The following is a 19,547-nucleotide window of genomic DNA, read 5'->3' as shown; positions in this document are numbered from 1 at the left end:
CCTACAGGGCAAGTAGGGAGAGGATCAAGAGAGGACCATGAGGAGAGCACTAGATCCATTGGGTGGTGCATCCTGGATGTGGCAGGATGAGCCTCGTGGTGATACAAGGACCTCAAGGTAGCTCCCAACTGGGGTCACCAAATTGCCTGAGACTCCACCTTTACAAATATCCCTGGATTCATAGGGCATTGTCCCTTATGGTTGCAGCATGCCAGAGGGAAGAGGCTGAAGCTTGGTGGTATGACAGACCTGGGTTCTTTCCAGCTCTGCAACTTAGGTTAGAGCCATACCCTCTTTGAGTGTGAGTTTGCATTTCTGTTAAACAGGCATCCTCCCTTCTGCCATCACTTGGGTCTCTCTGACTGATCCCAGGGTGCTCATCCAGGGCACTGAGGGGAAGGTGATGTATTATCTTTGTTTTTTTGGCTGTGTTGGTTGTTCATTGCTGAGCACGGGCTTTCTCTAGTTGTGGTGACTGCGGTGGGGGGGTACTCTTCATTGTGGTGCACTGGCTTCTCATTACAGTGGCGTCTCTCGTTGCAGAGCACGAGCTCTAAGTGCACGGGCTTTAGTAGTTGTAGCGAGTGGGCTCAGTAATTGTGCCCCTTGGGCTCTAGAGCTCAGGCTCAGTAGTTGTGGTGCATCAGCTTAGTTGCTCTGTGGTATGTGTGTACTTCCAGGACCAGGGATTGAACCCATTGCCCCTGCATTGGCAGGTGGGTTCTTAACCACTGCACCACCAGGGAAGTCCCGGGATGTATTATCTTCCTGGCAGAACATCTGGCACACAGTGGGATTACTTTAGGTAGAACACCAGACACACAGTAGGTGTGCTTTAGGTAGGACACTTGGTGCACAGTAGGCATACTATGCGTAGAGCACTGAGCATGGAGTAGGTATTCTTTACATAGAGTCCCCAACGCATAGCAGGTGTGCCTTGTGTAGAGCACTTGGCACTTAGTAGGCATGCCTTGTGGTGAGTTCCCAGCAGACAGTGGGCATGCTTCATGTAGAACACCTGGCATCCAGCAGACAGGATTTACGCAGAGTACTTGGCACACAGTAGGTGCACTTTTTGTAGCACACCTGAAACATAGCAGGCACACTTTATGTAGAGTTTCTGACACACCGTAGGCATGATTTTTGAGGTACCTAGCATACACTAGGCACTCTTTATATAGAGTTCTCTGCATAGAGGAGGCTTCCTCTATGTGGAGTACTGGCACACAGTAGCAAGAGTGCTTGTTGCCTGCACTTTTACTTCATTCCATCTCTTCAGGGGCTCCAGATCCTTCCCATCTTCCTTGGAACACTCCTAGGTCCCCCTCTCAGGGTCTCACCCAACATCCCATTTCCCAGATGGGAAGGCTGAGCCCAGAGAGGGTTGGTAGAGCCCACAGTCAGAGTGAGGGCTGGGCAGAACACCATTCCGGATTTCCCAGCTCAGCCCTCCCCTGTGTGGACCCTGTTCTCTCTCAGGCCCTCACAGGCTTGCCTCTCATTCCTTGAGGTGCCCTCTTCCAACTGGGTCATTTATCCCCTTGAGTCAAAGGCAGGTCATCCTCAGCAAGACTGTTTTCTCTGTTTCTGCTCCCAGCAGTCATGTCTCAGCCCAGGCTCTGGGTTCCTGGAGACAAGACTTGAACTCCTGTCAGGCTGTGGGCCCCAGAAGCCAGATGATTCAGCACTCTGAGTTTCCTGATTCTGTGCCAAGAAACGATGGTCTCCTGGCCCACGGGTAGAGAGGAACCCTGGAGATGATTTGGGACAAAGCTGAGTTGGGCCCTGCTCACCTGGAACTTGAATGTTCATGTTTTTACCTGCTGTAGCCTGTGCTTCAAAGAGCAGGGCTGGCTGGACACTTGGGGGACAAAGCACAGAGTTACATTTGCCTGTCCCACAACTTCCCCACAGGGCAAGTCCTGAGCATCCAAGGTCGACACTGTGAAACCTGAGCTGATTCACAGCCCTCACTCTGTACTTGGGCAGCTTCCAAGAAGGGAGGAGTTAAGCAGGCTGCACAGAAGTGGGATTGGCTGGTTTAGCCTCGCCCCTGGCAGTATTTCCTAGGTCACAGGGCAGGCAAAACATCCTAGGAGGAGGAGAGAGGAACTGGTGTGTGACCAGACGCTCTTGACAGAAGGTACCAGGCTGGGGGGCAAGGGGCTATGGGTCCTGGCCTGAGGTAGGGAAGGCCACAGCCCAAGGCAGGGTGGCTGCAGAGAATGAGCTGGCCTGGGAGATGAGTGGATACCAGTGGGTAACTAACACACACACATAGATACACACACTCTCTCTCTGTGTTTGTGTGTATCTTTCTATCTTCCTGTTTCTGTCTGTGTGTCTCTCTCCCTCTTCCTCTGAATTTTTCTGGGTTTCCGTCCCCTCTCTGAGTCCCTGTCTGCTTATCTCTGAGCGCTTTGTGCCCCGTCCTCAGCACTCACCATCCCTGCCCCTCACTCCCTTGGTCCTCTCCCTCTCTGTGTCTCTGCTGCACAGCTCACCATCACTGCCCCTTTCCTCACCCTCAGGGGCTCACCCTCCACCCCGTCTGCCCTGCAGGATGCTGCAGCTGAGCCTGTCCTGGCTGGGACTTGGGTCCTTGGCCGCCTCCCCGTGGCTGCTGCTGCTGCTGGTCGGGGCCTCCTGGCTCCTGGCCCGCATCCTGACCTGGACCTACACCTCCTACAGCATTTCTCGCCGCCTCCGATGTTTCCCACAGCCCCCAAAACGGAACTGGTTCTTGGGTCACCTGGGCCTGGTGAGTGTGGGCAGCAGGATGGGTCTGGGGGATCAGGGTGGATGGACTTCCTGAGGGGCCAGGAATGGAGCTCAGGGTTTGGGCTGGGGTCTGGGACAGCACAGAAGCCAGGGAGGCTTAGTAGCCCCCTCTTTCCTCATTCGTTCCTCTGCTGTGCCAACAAGACCTTTCCTATATCGTGTCCTTCCACCCCTAGCCTACATTGGGGCCCGTTTCCTGCCTCTCTTCCACATATTACTGCACATCTGAGGTGCGGCTGCACAGAGCCTGGTCCCCTGGCCTTTCCTGTCTCCATGCTGGCCTTGAGGCCTCCTCAATGGCTCTCTTTGTAGCCCATTTCCTTGTGTCTCCTCATTCTGAGCTACAGCTTTCCCACAGGAATTAGATATCACCTCGCCACTACCACCTATAAGGGCATAGCTCCCTACCTGCTCCCATTCTGAGGATCCCTCCTCTTATCTTACTCCCCTCCCTTCCCCCAAGATGTTCCAATAGGCTCATTGCCCAACCTGGATAAAGTTGTCCTATCACTTTCCCTTTTAGAAACTTTCTCAGAGCTCCAAGGGCTTGGCCGTGGGATCTGGTGGACGAGACCCTTTCTGCAGCCCCTCTTGCTTTGTGATCTCAGCTGAGTCACTCTCCCCCCTTGAGCAATCTCATCAAGTGTTTTGAATCATCACATCAGGGTCCTTGGGGAGAGGCGAGCAAGTCATAAAGGTGAAAGTGGCCTATGTTCACCTGTCTAGTGCACCTGGAATTATTTGTCAAGTGTGAGTGTGGAATCCTGAGGGAGTCCATGCTTCACCGGGAGGTGACCATCCCTTCTTCCTCTTTAGGGAATATGGACTCAGTTTCTTCATTTGTAAAAGGTGTAATTGAAAGTCATGTCCATAGGTTGCAGAGACATAGACAAACAGGATGGACTCTGCACAGAGCCTGGCCAGCAGAGGGGTTCATAAGTCAGAGTTGCCCTCCTGAGTGATGGGCAAAGTTCATATTTGTCCCTTGGGGTCAGCCAGAGCTGGAAGGTCCCAGGTAGGAAAACAATTTGCCCTGTACCAAAATGGAGGTTATGTGGATGGGACAGAACATGACAGGATGTGGGACCACTACCCAGGGACAAGTCCTGAGGCCACCCTGCTACCCACAAACCTTGCCCCTGGGGATCTCCTCCTGCGGCCACCTGTGGGGTTGGGGCCACTCCCAGGAGAAGAAAAAATTTACCTCCTCAAGCCAAGGTCACCCTCCCTGTGGGCAGAGAGCCTGTGTTCTGCCTATGCCCTGGGATGCACCCTTGGGACTTGGAGACACCCCAGGAGGAAGCAGACATTCCCTCCATCTGTGCAGAATCTAACATGCCATCCACTGCAGTGGCTCCTTCTAGGGAGTCATGGCCCTTCCCTTGCTTGCAGATCACCCCCACGGAGCAGGGCTTGAGCAACTTAACTCAGCTGGTGGCCAGCTACCCCCAGGGATATGTGTTCTGGATGGGCCCCACCGCCCCCTATGTCGTTTTCTGCCACCCTACCATGATGCGGACTATTGCTAATGCCTCAGGTATCCATGCAGAGCTTGTGGTGGTGGGTGCTGTGACACATCTGAGGGCTTCCAGCCCCTCCCTGCCAAGCTTCTATGTGGCCCCTACATGACCCCACCCCTCCGCCCCCCTTCTCTCTCAGCCATCTTCCTCTTTCCTTCATGTACTCACTAACCCACATCTCACTGCCTGCTTCCTCCCCCCTCGTCCCACAGACATCGGTATGCCACCCTGGTGTCCTGGGTGAAGGATGCCTCTAATCTCCAGGACTCAGATCTGGACAGAGAGATCCCTGAACTGGTGTGGTTGGTCAGGAATTGGCTTGGGATATAGGATCACTTCCTGAGCCCCTGAGAGTCTGTGTGCATAGCCTTGGCAGGCATAGCGTCCTTTGAGCTCTTGTTTTGGGGCTCAGAGCAGGTCAGTAGTTAAGAACTCAGGCCCTGGATTCAGACAGTCTTGGGCTGGGGTCTCAGGCTTAGTGTCTGGGAGACTGTTGGCAAGTGGCGTCATCATTCACAGCCTCAGTTTCCTTTTCTGGAATATGGGGATGGGAGAGAAATCAGCTGTAGACGGTGTTTTGAAACCAAACAGGGAAAGACCTTTTCTATCCCTATACCTGAAGGACCCCAATTGTCCTATAAAGAGGGTGTGAGGAGGGACCCCAGCAGGGGCTGAGGACAGATGAGCAGCTGTGGAGGTGATTCATGGGTTCAGGTGTGGATCACTGCCCTGAAGTCTATGCTTCTGGCAACCTGGTCCTTTATGTTCCTGTCCAGATCCAGAGCTCAGAGGAAGGTCTCCTGTACACTCAGGGCCTGGCCAGCACCTATGGGGGTGTGTGCTGCTGGTGGGTGGGCCCTGGCATGCAGTCATCTGCATCTTCCACCCCACCCGCATCAAGCCTGTGCCCTTAACCCTAGGTAGACCTCCCTGGCCACATCTTGCCCTCCTGCCATGGTCTCTCTGCTGCCTCTGCGTGGGTGGGTAACACGAGTGCAGACAGAGCGGGCTGTGGCAGAGGTGCCACTGCCTCTCTCTTACCTGGACTCCCCCCGCCTGACCTCTGGTCATCTCTGTGAAATGTCTGCTGCATGGCCACCTCTGATCACATTTATGTTTCTACCTGGATTCTGGTTATAGCTGGAATACGTTATACCTGGTGATACCTGGTATATGGTTACACCTGAGCTCAGAGATGGTCTCAGTCACCTCTGGGGCTCAGCTGTGACCAAGGACATTTGGGGCATTTTGGGCTCTGTCTGGTTCTTGCCTGAGATGGCATTAGCAATATCTGGTTCTCTTGCTTGCTGAGTGCGGGCCACGTTTTGGCTTTGTTTGAGGGCTGGGTCTCAGGGTCACTTTCAGAAATGCCTGAGACCTTATGTGAGTCTTGTCTGATGCAGGTCTTAGGGTATGTCTGGGTCCTGCCTGGACCCAAGCCTGGGACACACCTAGTTCAGGTCTGGGACATCAGTTTATTTAAGTCCTATCAGGGACTCATCTGAGGCATCCTGTGTCATGTCAGACTGTGTTCAGGTCCATGCCAGAGCATATTGCGTCATATCAGGTTGTGTCATGCATGTTGGGGCCTTGTCAGGACATGTCAACACATAGGCCATGGCAGGTGTCTCAGAAGATGTCGGAGTCCTGGGGCAGATGTGGTGTCCTTGGTCCCCAGAAAGATGTTTTACAGAGTGCTAGGCTGTGCTTGGTTGTTCAGAGCATGGTCGACATTTTAGGAGCCATATCAAGGCATGCTGGGGCCTGTTGTGTCATGTCGGGGGTGCATTTAAGCACATAGATCTTGTCTGTGGTCTCTGCCTTTGCTCTGATATGCGATGCAGCCTGCTTTGGTCTCCCCTCCCCTCACCCCTCCTCCCAGCTTCTTGTGCTCTTGGCCCCTTTCCTGCTATGCTGGGCTTGGAGGGGGAATGCAGATTACTGGCTTGGAGCCTCCACCGCCCCCCACCCACCTAAAGTCCCTCCCCTCCCCATCTCCCTGGTCCCTGATGGTCCCCATTCATGCAGCTGCTGTTGCACCCAAGGACAAGGAATTCTACGACTTTCTGAAGCCCTGGCTGGGTGAGTCACTGTGACTGAAGGGGTTTGGGGACAGTCTTGGGGACCCAGGGGAAGGTTCCACCTTCCACTCCCTGTGGTTGTCTCTGCTAGGGGATGGGCTCCTGCTGAGTGCTGGTGACAAGTGGAGCAGGCACCGTCGCATGCTGACACCCGCCTTCCACTTCAACATCCTGAAGCCCTACGTGAAGATTTTCATCAAGAGTGCAGACATCATGCATGTGAGTCTCTTGAATCCAGGGTCCCAGCTGGAGTCTTGGGGACAGGGGGGACTCAGAGACATCTTGTCTGGAATGTTTGCTGTTGTAGGGGGCTTTGAGGCTATTGTTCTTCCTTTCTGAGCTTCAGTTTCCTTGACCTTAAAGTGGGTATAATGTGATCCTTGCTTTGCAGAATGGTGAAGATAACGTAATGGAGTCATGTCCCTGGCACATAGTAGGGGCTTAGAAGGCGTTAGTTTCTATGTTTCCCTCAAAGAAGCCTTGGAATTTTGAGACGTGTTTTATGGTAATGGTGAACATTGTGTAGTAGTTATTCCAGAGTAACGGATCACTCAGAAACACTATGTTTATACTGACAAGCCTGTGAGTCAGTTGACTGGTTCATCTGAACATGGATGGGGCCACTCATGTATGTGTAATCAGCTATGGATCAGAGTGGAAGCTTTGCCGATCTGGGCTCATCTTCTCATATGTGTGGGGCTTGGATGGCTGCAGGCTGATCTTGGATGGCCTCAGCTGGGGCAGCTAGAATTCCTTTCATGTGATTGTCTCCCTTCAGAAGGCATCTCAGGCTTGCTCACCTGGCAGAAGCAGGGTCCCAACAGATGGAAAGGGAGTTGCAATGCCCCTTGGGGTCTAAGTTTGGGATGACCACCTCCTAATTTATACCACAGTCTATTGGCCAAAGCAGGTCCAAAGCCAGCTCAGAATCAAAAGGTGGTGAAATAGGCTCACCTTTTAATAGAAGTTACTGAAAAGTCACCTTGCAAAGGGCTTGGATATACACATAGGGAAGTGAAGTACTGGAGGTAAGGATTTTGTGAAGTGCTTGGGATTTTTCCATACTTGCAAGCTGACAATTGAGCTTGTGACACTTTCATGGATTCTGCCAGAAGACATGAGTCTCCTGGGTCAGAGGCAAAGGATAGCTTATTATTCTTGGCATGGCAAATGGCATGAGCTTTGTTTTGGTTTCCATTCTTCCTCCACATCACCAAATCCTATGCACATGACACAGGGGGGCTTCAATTGGTTCCTGCTCATATAGTATGTTGTACTATAGCAGGGAAGAGTGCTAGGTTTGAGACTCTGTGACCCTTAGAATAAGAGGAAAGACTGATGTTTTTCCAGTAGGAAACACTACCTCAATCCTCCAGGTTGTTTGCTACAAACACAACTTTGAGAAATGGCCTAAGTAAAGAACATCAGGGCCTTTCAATTTTTTGGTGTACCCAGCAAGAAAGTGCAGGGGTGCTGAGGGCCCATGAAAGACTACCTCAACATAGGGGACATTTTTGTAATCTGTTTATAGCAATGAAGTTGATGACAGCTGACATTTGTTTGGCACTTACTTCATGCAACCAGTTGTCCAAGTGTACACAGAGTGTAGGATACAGAGCCAGGACTTAAAGCCAGATCTCCTGACTCCCAGCCATGGGGACTTCATGTCCCAAAGGTGACAGATGTTATTCCCACTCAAGCCTCATCCTCCCTGGGCATGGTTGCCTGGGGCCAAGAAGCAGGGTCTGGGGAGTTTATCCAGGTGGGTGGGATTAGGGAGGGGCTCAGAGGAAGCAATTCCCAGTCCTAGCCCTGTCATCTTCCCTGTCCAGGCCAAGTGGCAGCGCCTGGTCACAGAGGGCCACACCTGCCTGGACATGTTTGAACACATCAGCCTCATGACCCTGGACAATCTGCAGAAATGTATCTTCAGTTTCGACAGCAATTGCCAGGAGTGAGTCTCAGCCCAAGGCCTGGGAACATGAACCATAGACCCAGGGGAGCAGAAGGAGGAGGGAGGACTGACCAGGGCAATCAGAAGGGCCTTCCTGGAGGAGGTGGTTCGATGTTGGCCAATGACGGACAGGGAAAGGGAAAGAAAAGGAGTTATCCTTTCAGGTAGACAGAATTGTTTGATACAGTCCAGGAGGGTAGGATGAGAAAAGCATGTGTAACTGTGAGGAGACACCTTGGAAATAAGGTAGGGGGAGTGGGCAGGGTTATATCTTAAGGACCTTCTGAAGCCAGACAAAGAGGATATGAACTTTATCCTGAAGTTTCCTGGGAGCCATGGAATGTGTTTGATGAGATGAGGGTCTTGGTCAAGGTTGAGTTTCAACATCTGACTCCACAGGAGACCAACTGTCCTGTAGACACTGGATGATGTTGACACTGGATGTAAGGAGACCAGGGAAGGGGCTTGCTCATTGACCCATTGGGAGAGAATAAGGTGTGAGTGGACAGTTTCAGGAAGGAGAAAGGGCAGATATTGGGTGGGAGAGAGAGGAGAGAAACATGATACCTAAGTTGTGCTCTGGGTGCCTGGGGCATGGAGGCACTCACAGAGATGGGATGGAGGGAGAGAAGAGTCTGGAGGTCACGTCTCTTGCTTCATCCCCACACTGTAACTGAGGGCCTTCTGTTCTTGGAGACTCAGTTTCCTGATGGGAGGGAGGTAGCTCGCACCTTCTGGGTTCTATGTGCTTTAAGGTGTCATCTTCCTTCATGCTCTCATCCTGTAGGAAGCCCAGTGAATATATTGCCACCATCTTGAAGCTCAGTGCTCTTGTGACAAAGCGGGACCAGCAGCTCTTCCTACACATGGACTTCCTTTACTACCTCACCCCGGAAGGGCAGCACTTCCGCAGGGCCTGCCGCCTGGTGCACGACTTCACAGATGCTGTCATCCAGGAGCGGCGTTGCACCCTCTCCAAGGAGGGTGTTGATGACTTCCTCAAGGCCAAGGCTAAGACCAGGACTTTGGACTTCATTGATGTGCTCCTGCTGACTAAGGTGTGCTCTTCTGGGATCTGAGTTCAAGAGATAGAATGGACTTTTATTTGCTCAAAGAGCTTGAATGGAATAATGAGGATACTAAGGACCCATGGATGGTGCTTGTGGAAGTGAGGGATGGGTCAGGGATAAGTTTCAGAGATGACTGTGTGGAATAGTGCCTGCAGGGGCCTGCTAAGTCTGAACCTGTGAAGGGCCTGAGAGTTTACTCTAATGTGAAACTAAGTTAGTCCAACACAGAGGTAGGCTGTGTATGTATGTACATATTTGTACAGTGTCCATACAGAGCCCTGGATCAGAGCAGTGCATTTTTTAGTGACAGTCGTAACAGTAGCCAGAGTAGAATTGTAGCTCTGGTTTCTCACATCCCAAATTTCTTTGTGGGATTTATGAAGCTTTTTCCTGTACATGCAGCTATGCTTGCATAACAGACAATTACCTCCGGATTTGGAGAGCTGGAAGCTACACAGGACAGCTGGTACATCTGCCCTTTCTTCCCTATGTGGGGAGGGGGAGAGAGAGGGAAAGCGAGAGTGTTGTGGCGCTTAAACAAATCCTCTTTGGTGAGAAGCCAAATTCTATAGGGTGTATAGTTTTATAACCCAGGTTGCAACCCAGATGCCAGGTACTTTGATCTCAGAAGTCCCTCACAATGTAGACAGATGAAAGTATTTCTGATCACTGATTGCTGTCACCAGGGACAACTCAGGAAACAAGGAGATCACTGAGGAGATCTGTGGGCTGGGCCCACTCTTGACAGTAAGTAAGGGAGGTCTAGGAGTTCAGAGTGGTCTTGGGGTTAGGGGCGGAGAATGGAGCTTCAGAGATTGTCTTAATTTAGGCTTAGCGGCCCTCAGGGGTGGTGTGATTCTGGGGATCTTACTTTCTCTCCAGGATGAAGATGGGAAGGGATTTTCAGATGAAGATATCCGTGCTGAAGCTGACACCTTCATGTTTGAGGGTGAGGGTCCCAGTGTGGGACTACACTGGGGGAGGGATCTCTCAATCCCAGGGACCTGCTGAGTGGTCCCTGGACCACCCCATCTTTCCCTTCCTTCCCATGGGCCTTATTGTGAGGGTGCTGTCCACCGTCCGCTGCTGAGGTGGTCCAGAGACCCAAGGCTTTCTGGATGCTCCTCAGGCCATGACACCACAGCCAGCGGCCTCTCCTGGATCCTGTACAACCTTGCAAAGCACCCAGAATACCAGGAGCGCTGCCGGCAGGAGGTGCAAGAGCTCCTGATGCACCGTGAGCCTGAAGAGTTTGAATGGTGAGTCCAAGTCTCCTGGTCTTTTCTGAGCCCCTCTCATTGGCTCTGCTCCCTGCCTGCGGAAGAGAGAAAATCTTTTTGTTGATGCTGACATTATTGCTTCTTGGGAATAGGAGCAGAGCCCAGAGGCAGGATCTAGTACTCAGCATGGATAGCAGGGGAAGGTCTGCAGGCTCTTGGGACAGAAAGTCCTGGATTTCTGAATGAATTAGCAAGTATGTGTGAGGGCAGATGCTGCCACTTAGCACACATTCAGTACTTGAACTTCCCCTCCTCTCTCTTACTGTTCTCTCTGAAATCATATCTTTTCAAACATCTTCACTCTCTGTTTCCTCATCTTGTGCCCCTAATTCCTCATATTATTTAGTCCAGGATTCACTGGGAACATCTGGGAATTAAAGTCAGTCAACTCCTTTCCAGGAACACCTGTATCTTCATCCATCCATTCCCCCTTCAGCAAACACCGACACACTGCCTCCTTCTTTCCAGTTCTATGCCATTTCTAATTCTTCCCAGCTGCATTCGGTGTCCTGTAGACTCAGGAAGGACCAAGACCCAGTCTTTGCTTCCCAGGAGCTCCCAGCCTGGTGAAGGAATAGTTCCAGGTCAGAAAGTTCCCAGTTTAGGCTAAGAGAGTCAAGGGGTAAGGTTGAGGGGGAAAAGTGTGCCTCAGCTGAGAGCCTGAATGATGATCAGTAGATATTTGGGTGCATTTGAGGTGCAGTTAGATCAAGAAGACTTCTAGGAAAAACTGAAGAACTTGGGGGAATGGAGGAGGGGGGGAGAGCGAGAGAGGAAGGAAGAGAGAGAAAGGAAGGAGGGAGGGAGGAGGTTGCATATATAATTGACCTATGGAAAACAAGTTACTTTGTAATATTAATACACACTATCTCTGAGTGTGAAATGGATATCCATTCTTGAATATTAAATTCATCTTTAATCTTTTAATAGGGTCTAAAATTTTAGCATAGAGATCATATTCACATGTTAAATTAACCCTTAGATACTCTTGTTGCTATGGTAAACCATATATTCTATCTGGACTGAGAACTGTTTATAAGTTCATTTGGATAGTACACATTCATGGATATATATTTCTCACACAATGAACATAGCAAATGCTAAATATTGAGTCTCATATCAATCGGAAAAATAAACATTGTTAATAACAGCTCTGGAGCACATGGGGAGCTACATGGAAAAAAGTTAATTCATCTTGCTTCTCATGTCTTCTAAGAAAATAAGATCCACATGAATCAAAGATTTAAAGGAAAACACAAAGGAGGCTTCAAGGGTCTAGAAGAATCCATGGGAAGTCATTTTATAGCTCCAGGGCAGGGAAGGCTGTATTTTTGACACAAATCCCAAGAGATGTACAAGAAGGGATATACTGTTACGTGAAATTGATAAAGAGCAGTGTATGTAGTATAGAGTGTGCTACTATATAACTTTTTTAATGCAAAAAAGTACCTCTGGAAGGAACATAAAAAATAATTGCTAGGCAAACTGTGAGGAGGGGAAATGAGTGCCGCTGGGACATTGGGGTGGTTTTGCAGTTTTCCAATTTGGACTTATTAAGTGTATCAGCTATAAGAATCTAAATCACCAGATGAAAAGAAGGGGATTAAAAAAAAGAATTCCGCCCCTTATTGGATCTTATCTTTAGTGTTTATAAAATTTTCCTGTGAATTCTCATTTTCTGAGTAGAAAATCGCTATCTGCCAAAAAAACACTGTGTCCTCATTATGAAGTCATTGAATTAAAGGCCAGGAAAGTAACAGGGAACCACCATCTCTACTTGTTGATACCTTTATGGCAAAGATTACCAGTGATTAGCAAATATATTTCTCTACTAGGAAAACTAAATAAGGTTAGCAGACAAATATATCAGGGGAAAGTCCTAGAATTATGCAATGTAAATTTCCTTCAGATATTATTTTTTATAAAAGTTACAATTTGAGGAGTGGCCAATAAAGTGTTGAAATGTAAAAAAACAAAAACAAAAACAAAAACAAAAAACACCCCACATTTCACATGGCAGTACTCTCCTTTTTTCCCCCTCAAAATTCATTAGCTAGTCTCTAGTCCTGTACAAAATAATAGTAAACATTGAAACTGTTTCTTCCTCATTTGTCTTTTGATTTTGTGGTCTTGCAATAAAGAATGTTTTATAGTGATATAAATTTGTAAACGTTTCTATGGTTGGCTTTGGGACGTTTTGTTCAGAAAAACGAATAAATATATTTGGCTAACTATTGTCTAGTACTTCTGTGACACTGCTTATCTTTCCTTTTAAAAATGATTTTATTGAGGTATGATGGACAAAGGAAAAAAACTTTATATATTTATGTGTATGACAATGAGTTTGGAAATATTCGATCCATCTACAATTTTGTTATAGGGAGAAAGGATCTTATGGGGCAGCAGGAGGGCTGGGGGGTGTCTCTGCTTTTGCTCCCTAGATAATTGTCATCGGGGTTCCTTAGGGACGACCTGGCCCAGTTACCCTTCCTGACCATGTGCATCAAGGAGAGTCTACGGTTGCACCCTCCAGTCACCGGCACCTCCCGTCGCTGTACCCAGGACATTGTGCTTCCGGATGGCCGGGTCATCCCCAAAGGTGCCAACACCGACTAGGACAGGAGACTCCTGGTCAGAAAGAGGGGCCCATCAGGAAGGCTGGACATAGTCCTGACTGGTCCCTCCTCTTCCACAGGTGTTATCTGCCTCATCAGTATTTTGGGCACCCACCACAACCCATCAGTGTGGCCAGACCCTGAGGTGCTGCCTCCCCCACCTCCACCTCCCTCATCCTTCTCCACACCCCTCGGGGGACTCAGGGGAGGGCACAGTGTTCTGACTTGGCAAGTTAGACAACGCCTCCCCTGTTACAACACATCTGCCTCTCCAAAGATGGACGTCCTGGGAGATCCCACCCAGTAGCCCTGTCTTGTCTTGCCCCCAGGTCTATGATCCCTTCCGCTTCGACCCAGAAAACATCAAGGGGAGGTCACCGCTGGCTTTTATTCCCTTCTCGGCTGGTCCCAGGTGAGGGCAGCGGCCATCTGATGGGTGGATGGGGGCGAGGGTCTGGGACCGAGATTCCAGGCATGACCGTGAAAGCAGGGAAGGGGGAAATGAAGATGGTCAGAGTTCTGGCTCTCCTTCCCTCCCGTCCCCTGGAGGTTATGGGGAAGGGTCTGGAATGGTGGTGGGCCCAAGGAGGCATCTGTGGTGTGCTGAGAGCCCCGTTCCCCTGTCTGCCGGTCTGCGTTTGGGACTGGAGTCTGCGCCAGGCTCAGGGGACTTCGTGGAGGTCCCAGGTCCAGTTAGACTTCTCTGCGGTGGGGGCAGGAATTATGGACCAGATTTGGGGCGTAATGGGGTCGGGATTAGGGTCCAAGGGGTAGTCAGAGTCCTCTCTCCCGCCCACAGGAACTGCATCGGGCAGACGTTCGCCATGACCGAGATGAAGGTGGTCCTGGCGCTCACCCTGCTGCGCTTCCGTGTCCTGCCGGGCAAGGAGGAGCCGCGCAGGAAGCCGGAGCTGATCCTGCGCGCGGAGGGTGGACTTTGGTTGCGGGTGGAGCCGCTAAGTGCAAGCCAGCAATGACCTATTACCGTCTGACCTGCGACCCACCCTAACCCTAGACCCTTCACTTTGCATCTCCCCAGGAATAAAACTGTGTGGTCACCTCTGCCTTAGTCTCATGGAGAGCCAGAAGGGTGCACTCGAGGCCTGGTAGGATCCATGCTGGTGGGGGTGATGGTTAACATGGGGGCCTGGGGTTGGGGGCTCGGTGGGTGTGCAATGATATGGTAGCTGGAGCCCCAATTTTGGTCTCATGATCAAGACTACTCATTAGGGAAGGCTGACCAGAGAGCTTGATGCAATCAGGGTCAGATGACCCTGGATTCCTTCCTGGCATTGTACTACCAAGGTCACCATCCCAGTCTGGCAGTTACTTGCTGTTTGGCTTGAGAAAGTCATTTATCTCTCAAAGCCTCATTTCCTTTATTAGATAATAGTAGCCACCTTATTGCACTGTTGTGGAGACTGAATAAGCACGTACGTACGAAATGACTGACAATATCTGGCAAGAAACAGTACTCAATAAGGGTTCATTTCCTCCCTTCTTTTTGCATCACTTTGTCAAATTTAAAATGGTTTAAAATCATAAAATTAGTATTAAAGTTTTGGGACATGTGGACAATTGTTGTTGCAGAGAACTATCATTAGAAGATTCAGAAAATTGAAAATCTCCGTAGTTACATCTATTGTGTAATTACAAGGGGCTTTGATGTGAAGCTGGCCCAAAGATAGGAATTGAGAAAAATAATTTTTCCCTTCACGGAGGTATGACCCAGGATGTCATTTTCATTTGGATGTTCTAGTAAGTGTAGGTTAAGCAGGTCCACAATAGTGAGAGGAGGTGGACAGGGCAGGAGTGGGCCACTTCCTTCAGCACCTGGGACAGCAGCTGCCCCAGGACTAGTCCCACTGAGGCTGCAGTGGGTACTGGGGTATAGGCCTAGACTGAGACTCTTTCAAAGGTCTACAAGTTGGGGGCCAGAAAACTTAATAGCTGCAAAATAAGAAAGAAACCCTGTAACATGAAATGAGTAAATATTTAATACACACTGGACTGAAAACCACATTTGTTTTTCTTTGCCTTTAGAGTTCTTATTTTAAATGTTTTTCTTTTACCCCAAATGGTACTTGATCATAGAAGAAAATACAAATAAGAAGAAGTAAGAAATAAAAATCATATCCATAATCCTAGTATGTCAAAGGAATCACAACTCATATTTTCACACATACTGCCAATGTATGTGTAATGCTTATACCGGTAAAAATTTGACTTTACATCTAAATCTATTACATTTACATGTAATTGCTCTTAAAAAGTGTTATTTTTACTGACTAACAAGCACATGGAAAGATGCTCAACATCCTTAGGAAAATGCAAATCAATACCACAATGTGATATCACTTCACACCCACAAGGATGGCAAGAATATAAAACAATGGAAAATAACAAGTGTTGGTGAGGATGACGGGTAATTGGAATCCTCATACATTGCTGTTAGGAATGTAAAATGGTGCAGCCAAAGTGGAAAATATTCTGGTGTTCCATCAATAAATTAGGCCTAGAATTACCTTATGACCCAGCCATCCCATGCTTAGGTATGTAACCAAAAAAACTGAAAACATGTTCAAACAAAAACTTGTATACAATTCCTTGCAATGGCACTATCCAGAAATGCCAGATGTTGGGAAACAATCCAAATATCCATTAACAGATTAATAGATAAGTAAAATGAAGTATATCCATAATAAGGAGTGTTGCTGGCCCATCAAAAGGAATGAAGCACTGATACGTGATACAACGTGAATGAACTTTGAACACATCATGCTAAGTGAAAGGAGCTGGGCACAAAAGGACACATATTGTATGATTTCATTTTTGTTTGTTTATTTATTTTATTTTTTATTTTATTTTTTTATTTGACTGCACGAGGTTCATTTATTTATTTATTTAGCTCTTTATTGGAATATAATTGCCTTACACTCTTGTACCAGTTTTGGAGGTACACCAAAGTCAACAAGCTGTATTTATACACATATCCCCATATTCCCTCCCTCCCCCAACTCCCCCCTCTCCCCATCCTGGCACTCTAAGGCATCATCCATCATCCAGTTGATCTCCCTTTATTATACAGCAATTTCTTACTGGCTATCTATTTTACAGTTGGTAGTATATATATGTTTATGCTACTCTCTCATTTTGTCCCAGCTGCCCCTTCATCCTCCGCCCCCCCCCAACCTTGGGTCCTCCAGTCCATTCTCTGTACCTGCACCCTTTTTCTTGTTCTGTCACTGGGTTCATCAGCACCTTTTTTTTTTTTTTAAGATTCCGTATATATGAGTTAGCATACAATATTTGTTTTTCTCTTTCTGGCTTACTACACTCTGTATGACAGACTCTAGGTCTATCCACCTCATTACACATAGCTCCATTTGATGATGGGCATTTAGGTTGCTTCCATGTCCTGGCTATTGTAAATAGTGCTGCAATAAACATTATGGTACAAGTTTCTTTTGGGATTATGGTTTTCTCTGGGTATATGCCCAGTAGTGGGATTACTGGATCATATGGTAGTTCTATTTGTAGTTTTTGAAGGAACCTCCAAATTGTTTTCCATGGTGGCTGTACCAACTTACATTCCCACCAACAGTGCAGGAGAGTTCCCTTTTCTCCACACCCTCTCCAACATTTGTTGTTTCCAGATTTTGTGATGATGGCCATTCTGATCGGTGTGAGGTGATACCTCATTGTGGCTTTGACTTGCATTTCTCTGATGATGAGTGATGTTGAGCATGTTTTCATGTGTTTGTTGGCCATCTGTATGTCTTCTTTGGAGAAATGTCTATTTAGGTCTTCTGCCCATTTGTGGATTGGGTTATTTGCTTTTTTGGTATTAAGCTGCATGAGCTGCTTGTATATTTTGGAGGTTAATCCTTTGTCCGTTGTTTCATAGGCAATTATTTTTTCCCATTCTGAGGGTGGCCTTTTAGTCTTGTTTATGGTTTCTTTCTCTGTGCAAAAGCTTTTAAGTTTCATGAGGTCCCATTTGTTTATTCTTGATTTTATTTCCATGATTCTAGGAGGTGAGTCAGAAAGGATCTTGCTTTGATGGATGTCATAGAGTGTTCTTCCTATGTTTTCCTCTAGGAGTTTTATAGTGTCTGGCCTTACATGTAGGTCTTTAATCCATTTGGAGTTTCTTTTTGTGTATGGTGTTAGGAAGTGTTCTAATTTCATGCTTTTACATGCTGCTGTCCAATTTTCCCAGCACCACTGATTGAAGAGGCTATCTTTTTCCCATTGTATATTCTTGCCTCCTTTGGCAAAGATAAGGTGCCCATATGTGCTTGGGTTTACCTCTGAGTTCTCTATTCTGTTCCATTGATCTTCCTTTCTATTTTTTGTGCCAGTACCATACTGTCTTGATCACTGCGGCCTTGTAGTATAGTTTGAAGTCAGGAAGCCTAATTCCACCAACTCCATTTTTCCTTCTCAAGATTGCTTTGGCTATTCAGGGTCTTTTGCATTTCCATACAAATCGTAACATTTCTTGTTCTAGTTCTGTGGAAAATGCCATTGGTCGTTTGATAGGGATTGCATTGAATCTGTAAATTGTTTTGGGCAGTACACTCATTTTCACATTGTTGATTCTTCCAATCCAAGAACATGGTATTTCCCTCAATCTGTTTGTGTCATCTTTGATTTCTTTCATCAGTGTCTTATCGTTTTCTGCATACAGATCTTTTGCCTCCTTAGGCAGTTTATTCCTAGGTATTGTATTCTTTTTGTTGCAAAGGTAAATGGGAAAGTTTCCTTAATTTCTCTTTCTGCTCTTTCGTTGTTAGTGTATAGGAATGCAAGAGATTTCTGCGCATTAATTTTGTATCCTGCTACTTTACTAAATTCATCGATTAGTGCTAGCAGTTTTCTGGTAGTGTCTTTAGGGTTTTCTATGTATAATATCATGTCATCTGCAAAGAGTGACAATTTTACTTCTTCTTTTCCAATTTGGATTCCTTTTATTTCATTTTCTTCTCTGATTGCTGTGGGTAACACTTCCAAAACTATGTTGAATAATAATGGTTAGAGTGGATACCCTTGTTTTTTTTCATTTTTTTCATTTTTTTTATTTTTTTTGAGGTACACCAAGTTCAATCATCTGTATTTATACACATATCCCCGTATTCCCTCCCTCCCTCGACTCCCTCCAACCCTCCCTGTCCCAGTCCTCTAAGGCATCATCCATCCTCGAGTTGAACTCCCTTTGTTATACAGCAAATTCACACTGGCTATCTATTTTACAGTTGGTAGTATATATATGGCTATGCTACTCTCTCACTTCATCTCAGCTTCCCCTTCACCCCCTGCCCCCCCAAACCTCGAGTTCTCCAGTCCATTCTCTGCATCTCCGTCCTTGTTCTTGTCTTGACACTGAGTTCATCAGTACCATTTTTAGATTCCGTATATGTGAGTTAGCATACAATATTTGTCTTTCTCTTTCTGACTTACTTCACTCTGTATGACAGACTCTAGGTCTATCCACCTCATTACATATAGCTCCGTCTCATTCCTTTTTATACCTGAGTAATATTCCATTGTATATATATGCCACATCTTCTTTATACATTCATTTGCTGATGGGCATTTAGGTGGCTTCCGACACCCTTGTCTTGTTCCTGTTCTTAGAGGGAATGCTTTCAGTTTTTCACCATTTAGGACGATGTTGGCTTTTGGTTTCTCATATATGGCTTTTATTATGTTGAGGTAATTTCCTTCTATGCCCATTTTCTGGAGAGTTTTTATCATAAATGGATGTTGAATTCTGTCAAAAACTTTTTCTGCATCTATTGAGATTATCATATGGTTTTTATCTTTCAATTTGTTGATATGATGTATCACGTTGAATGACTTGCATATATTGAAGAATCCTTGCATTCCAGGGATAAATCCCACTTGATCATGGTGTATGATCTTTTTAATGTGCTTTTGGATTCTGTTCGCTAGTATTCTGTTGAGGATTTTTGTCTCTGTATTCATCAGTGATATTGGTCTGTAATTTTCTTTTTTTGTGACGTGTTTGCCTGGTTTTGTTATCAGGGTGATGGTGGCCTTGGAGAATGAGTTTGGGAGTGTTCCTCCTTCTGCTATAGTTTGGAAGAGTTTGAGAATGATAGGTGTTAGCTGTTCTCCAAATATTTGATAGAATTTTCCTGTGAATCCATCTGGCCCTGGGCTTTTGTTTGTTGGGAGATTTTTAATCACAGCCTCAATTTCCATACTTGTGATTGGTCT

General features: G+C 47.3%; 1 protein-coding gene across 1 annotated transcript; it reads left to right on the top strand.

Moving 5' to 3' along the window:
- Window positions 1-2,562: 2,562 nt before the first annotated feature.
- On the top strand, window positions 2,563-14,360 carry LOC130837302 (cytochrome P450 4F2-like). The gene is made up of 12 exons (XM_057710128.1): window positions 2,563-2,761; window positions 4,174-4,318; window positions 6,330-6,383; window positions 6,474-6,601; window positions 8,215-8,336; window positions 9,124-9,394; window positions 10,289-10,355; window positions 10,536-10,665; window positions 13,152-13,285; window positions 13,382-13,446; window positions 13,631-13,713; window positions 14,101-14,360. The coding sequence occupies exons 1-12, from the start codon at window positions 2,564-2,566 to the stop codon at window positions 14,276-14,278; spliced, it is 1,575 nt and encodes a 524-aa protein (XP_057566111.1). The 5' UTR covers window position 2,563; the 3' UTR covers window positions 14,279-14,360.
- The last annotated feature ends 5,187 nt before the right edge of the window (window positions 14,361-19,547 follow it).

This window comes from Hippopotamus amphibius, chromosome 15 (assembly GCF_030028045.1).
Source record: "Hippopotamus amphibius kiboko isolate mHipAmp2 chromosome 15, mHipAmp2.hap2, whole genome shotgun sequence".
Taxonomy (NCBI): Eukaryota; Metazoa; Chordata; class Mammalia; order Artiodactyla; family Hippopotamidae; genus Hippopotamus; species Hippopotamus amphibius.
The sequence above is the reverse complement of the archived record's forward strand: the minus strand, read 5'-3'. Positions and strand labels throughout refer to the sequence as shown.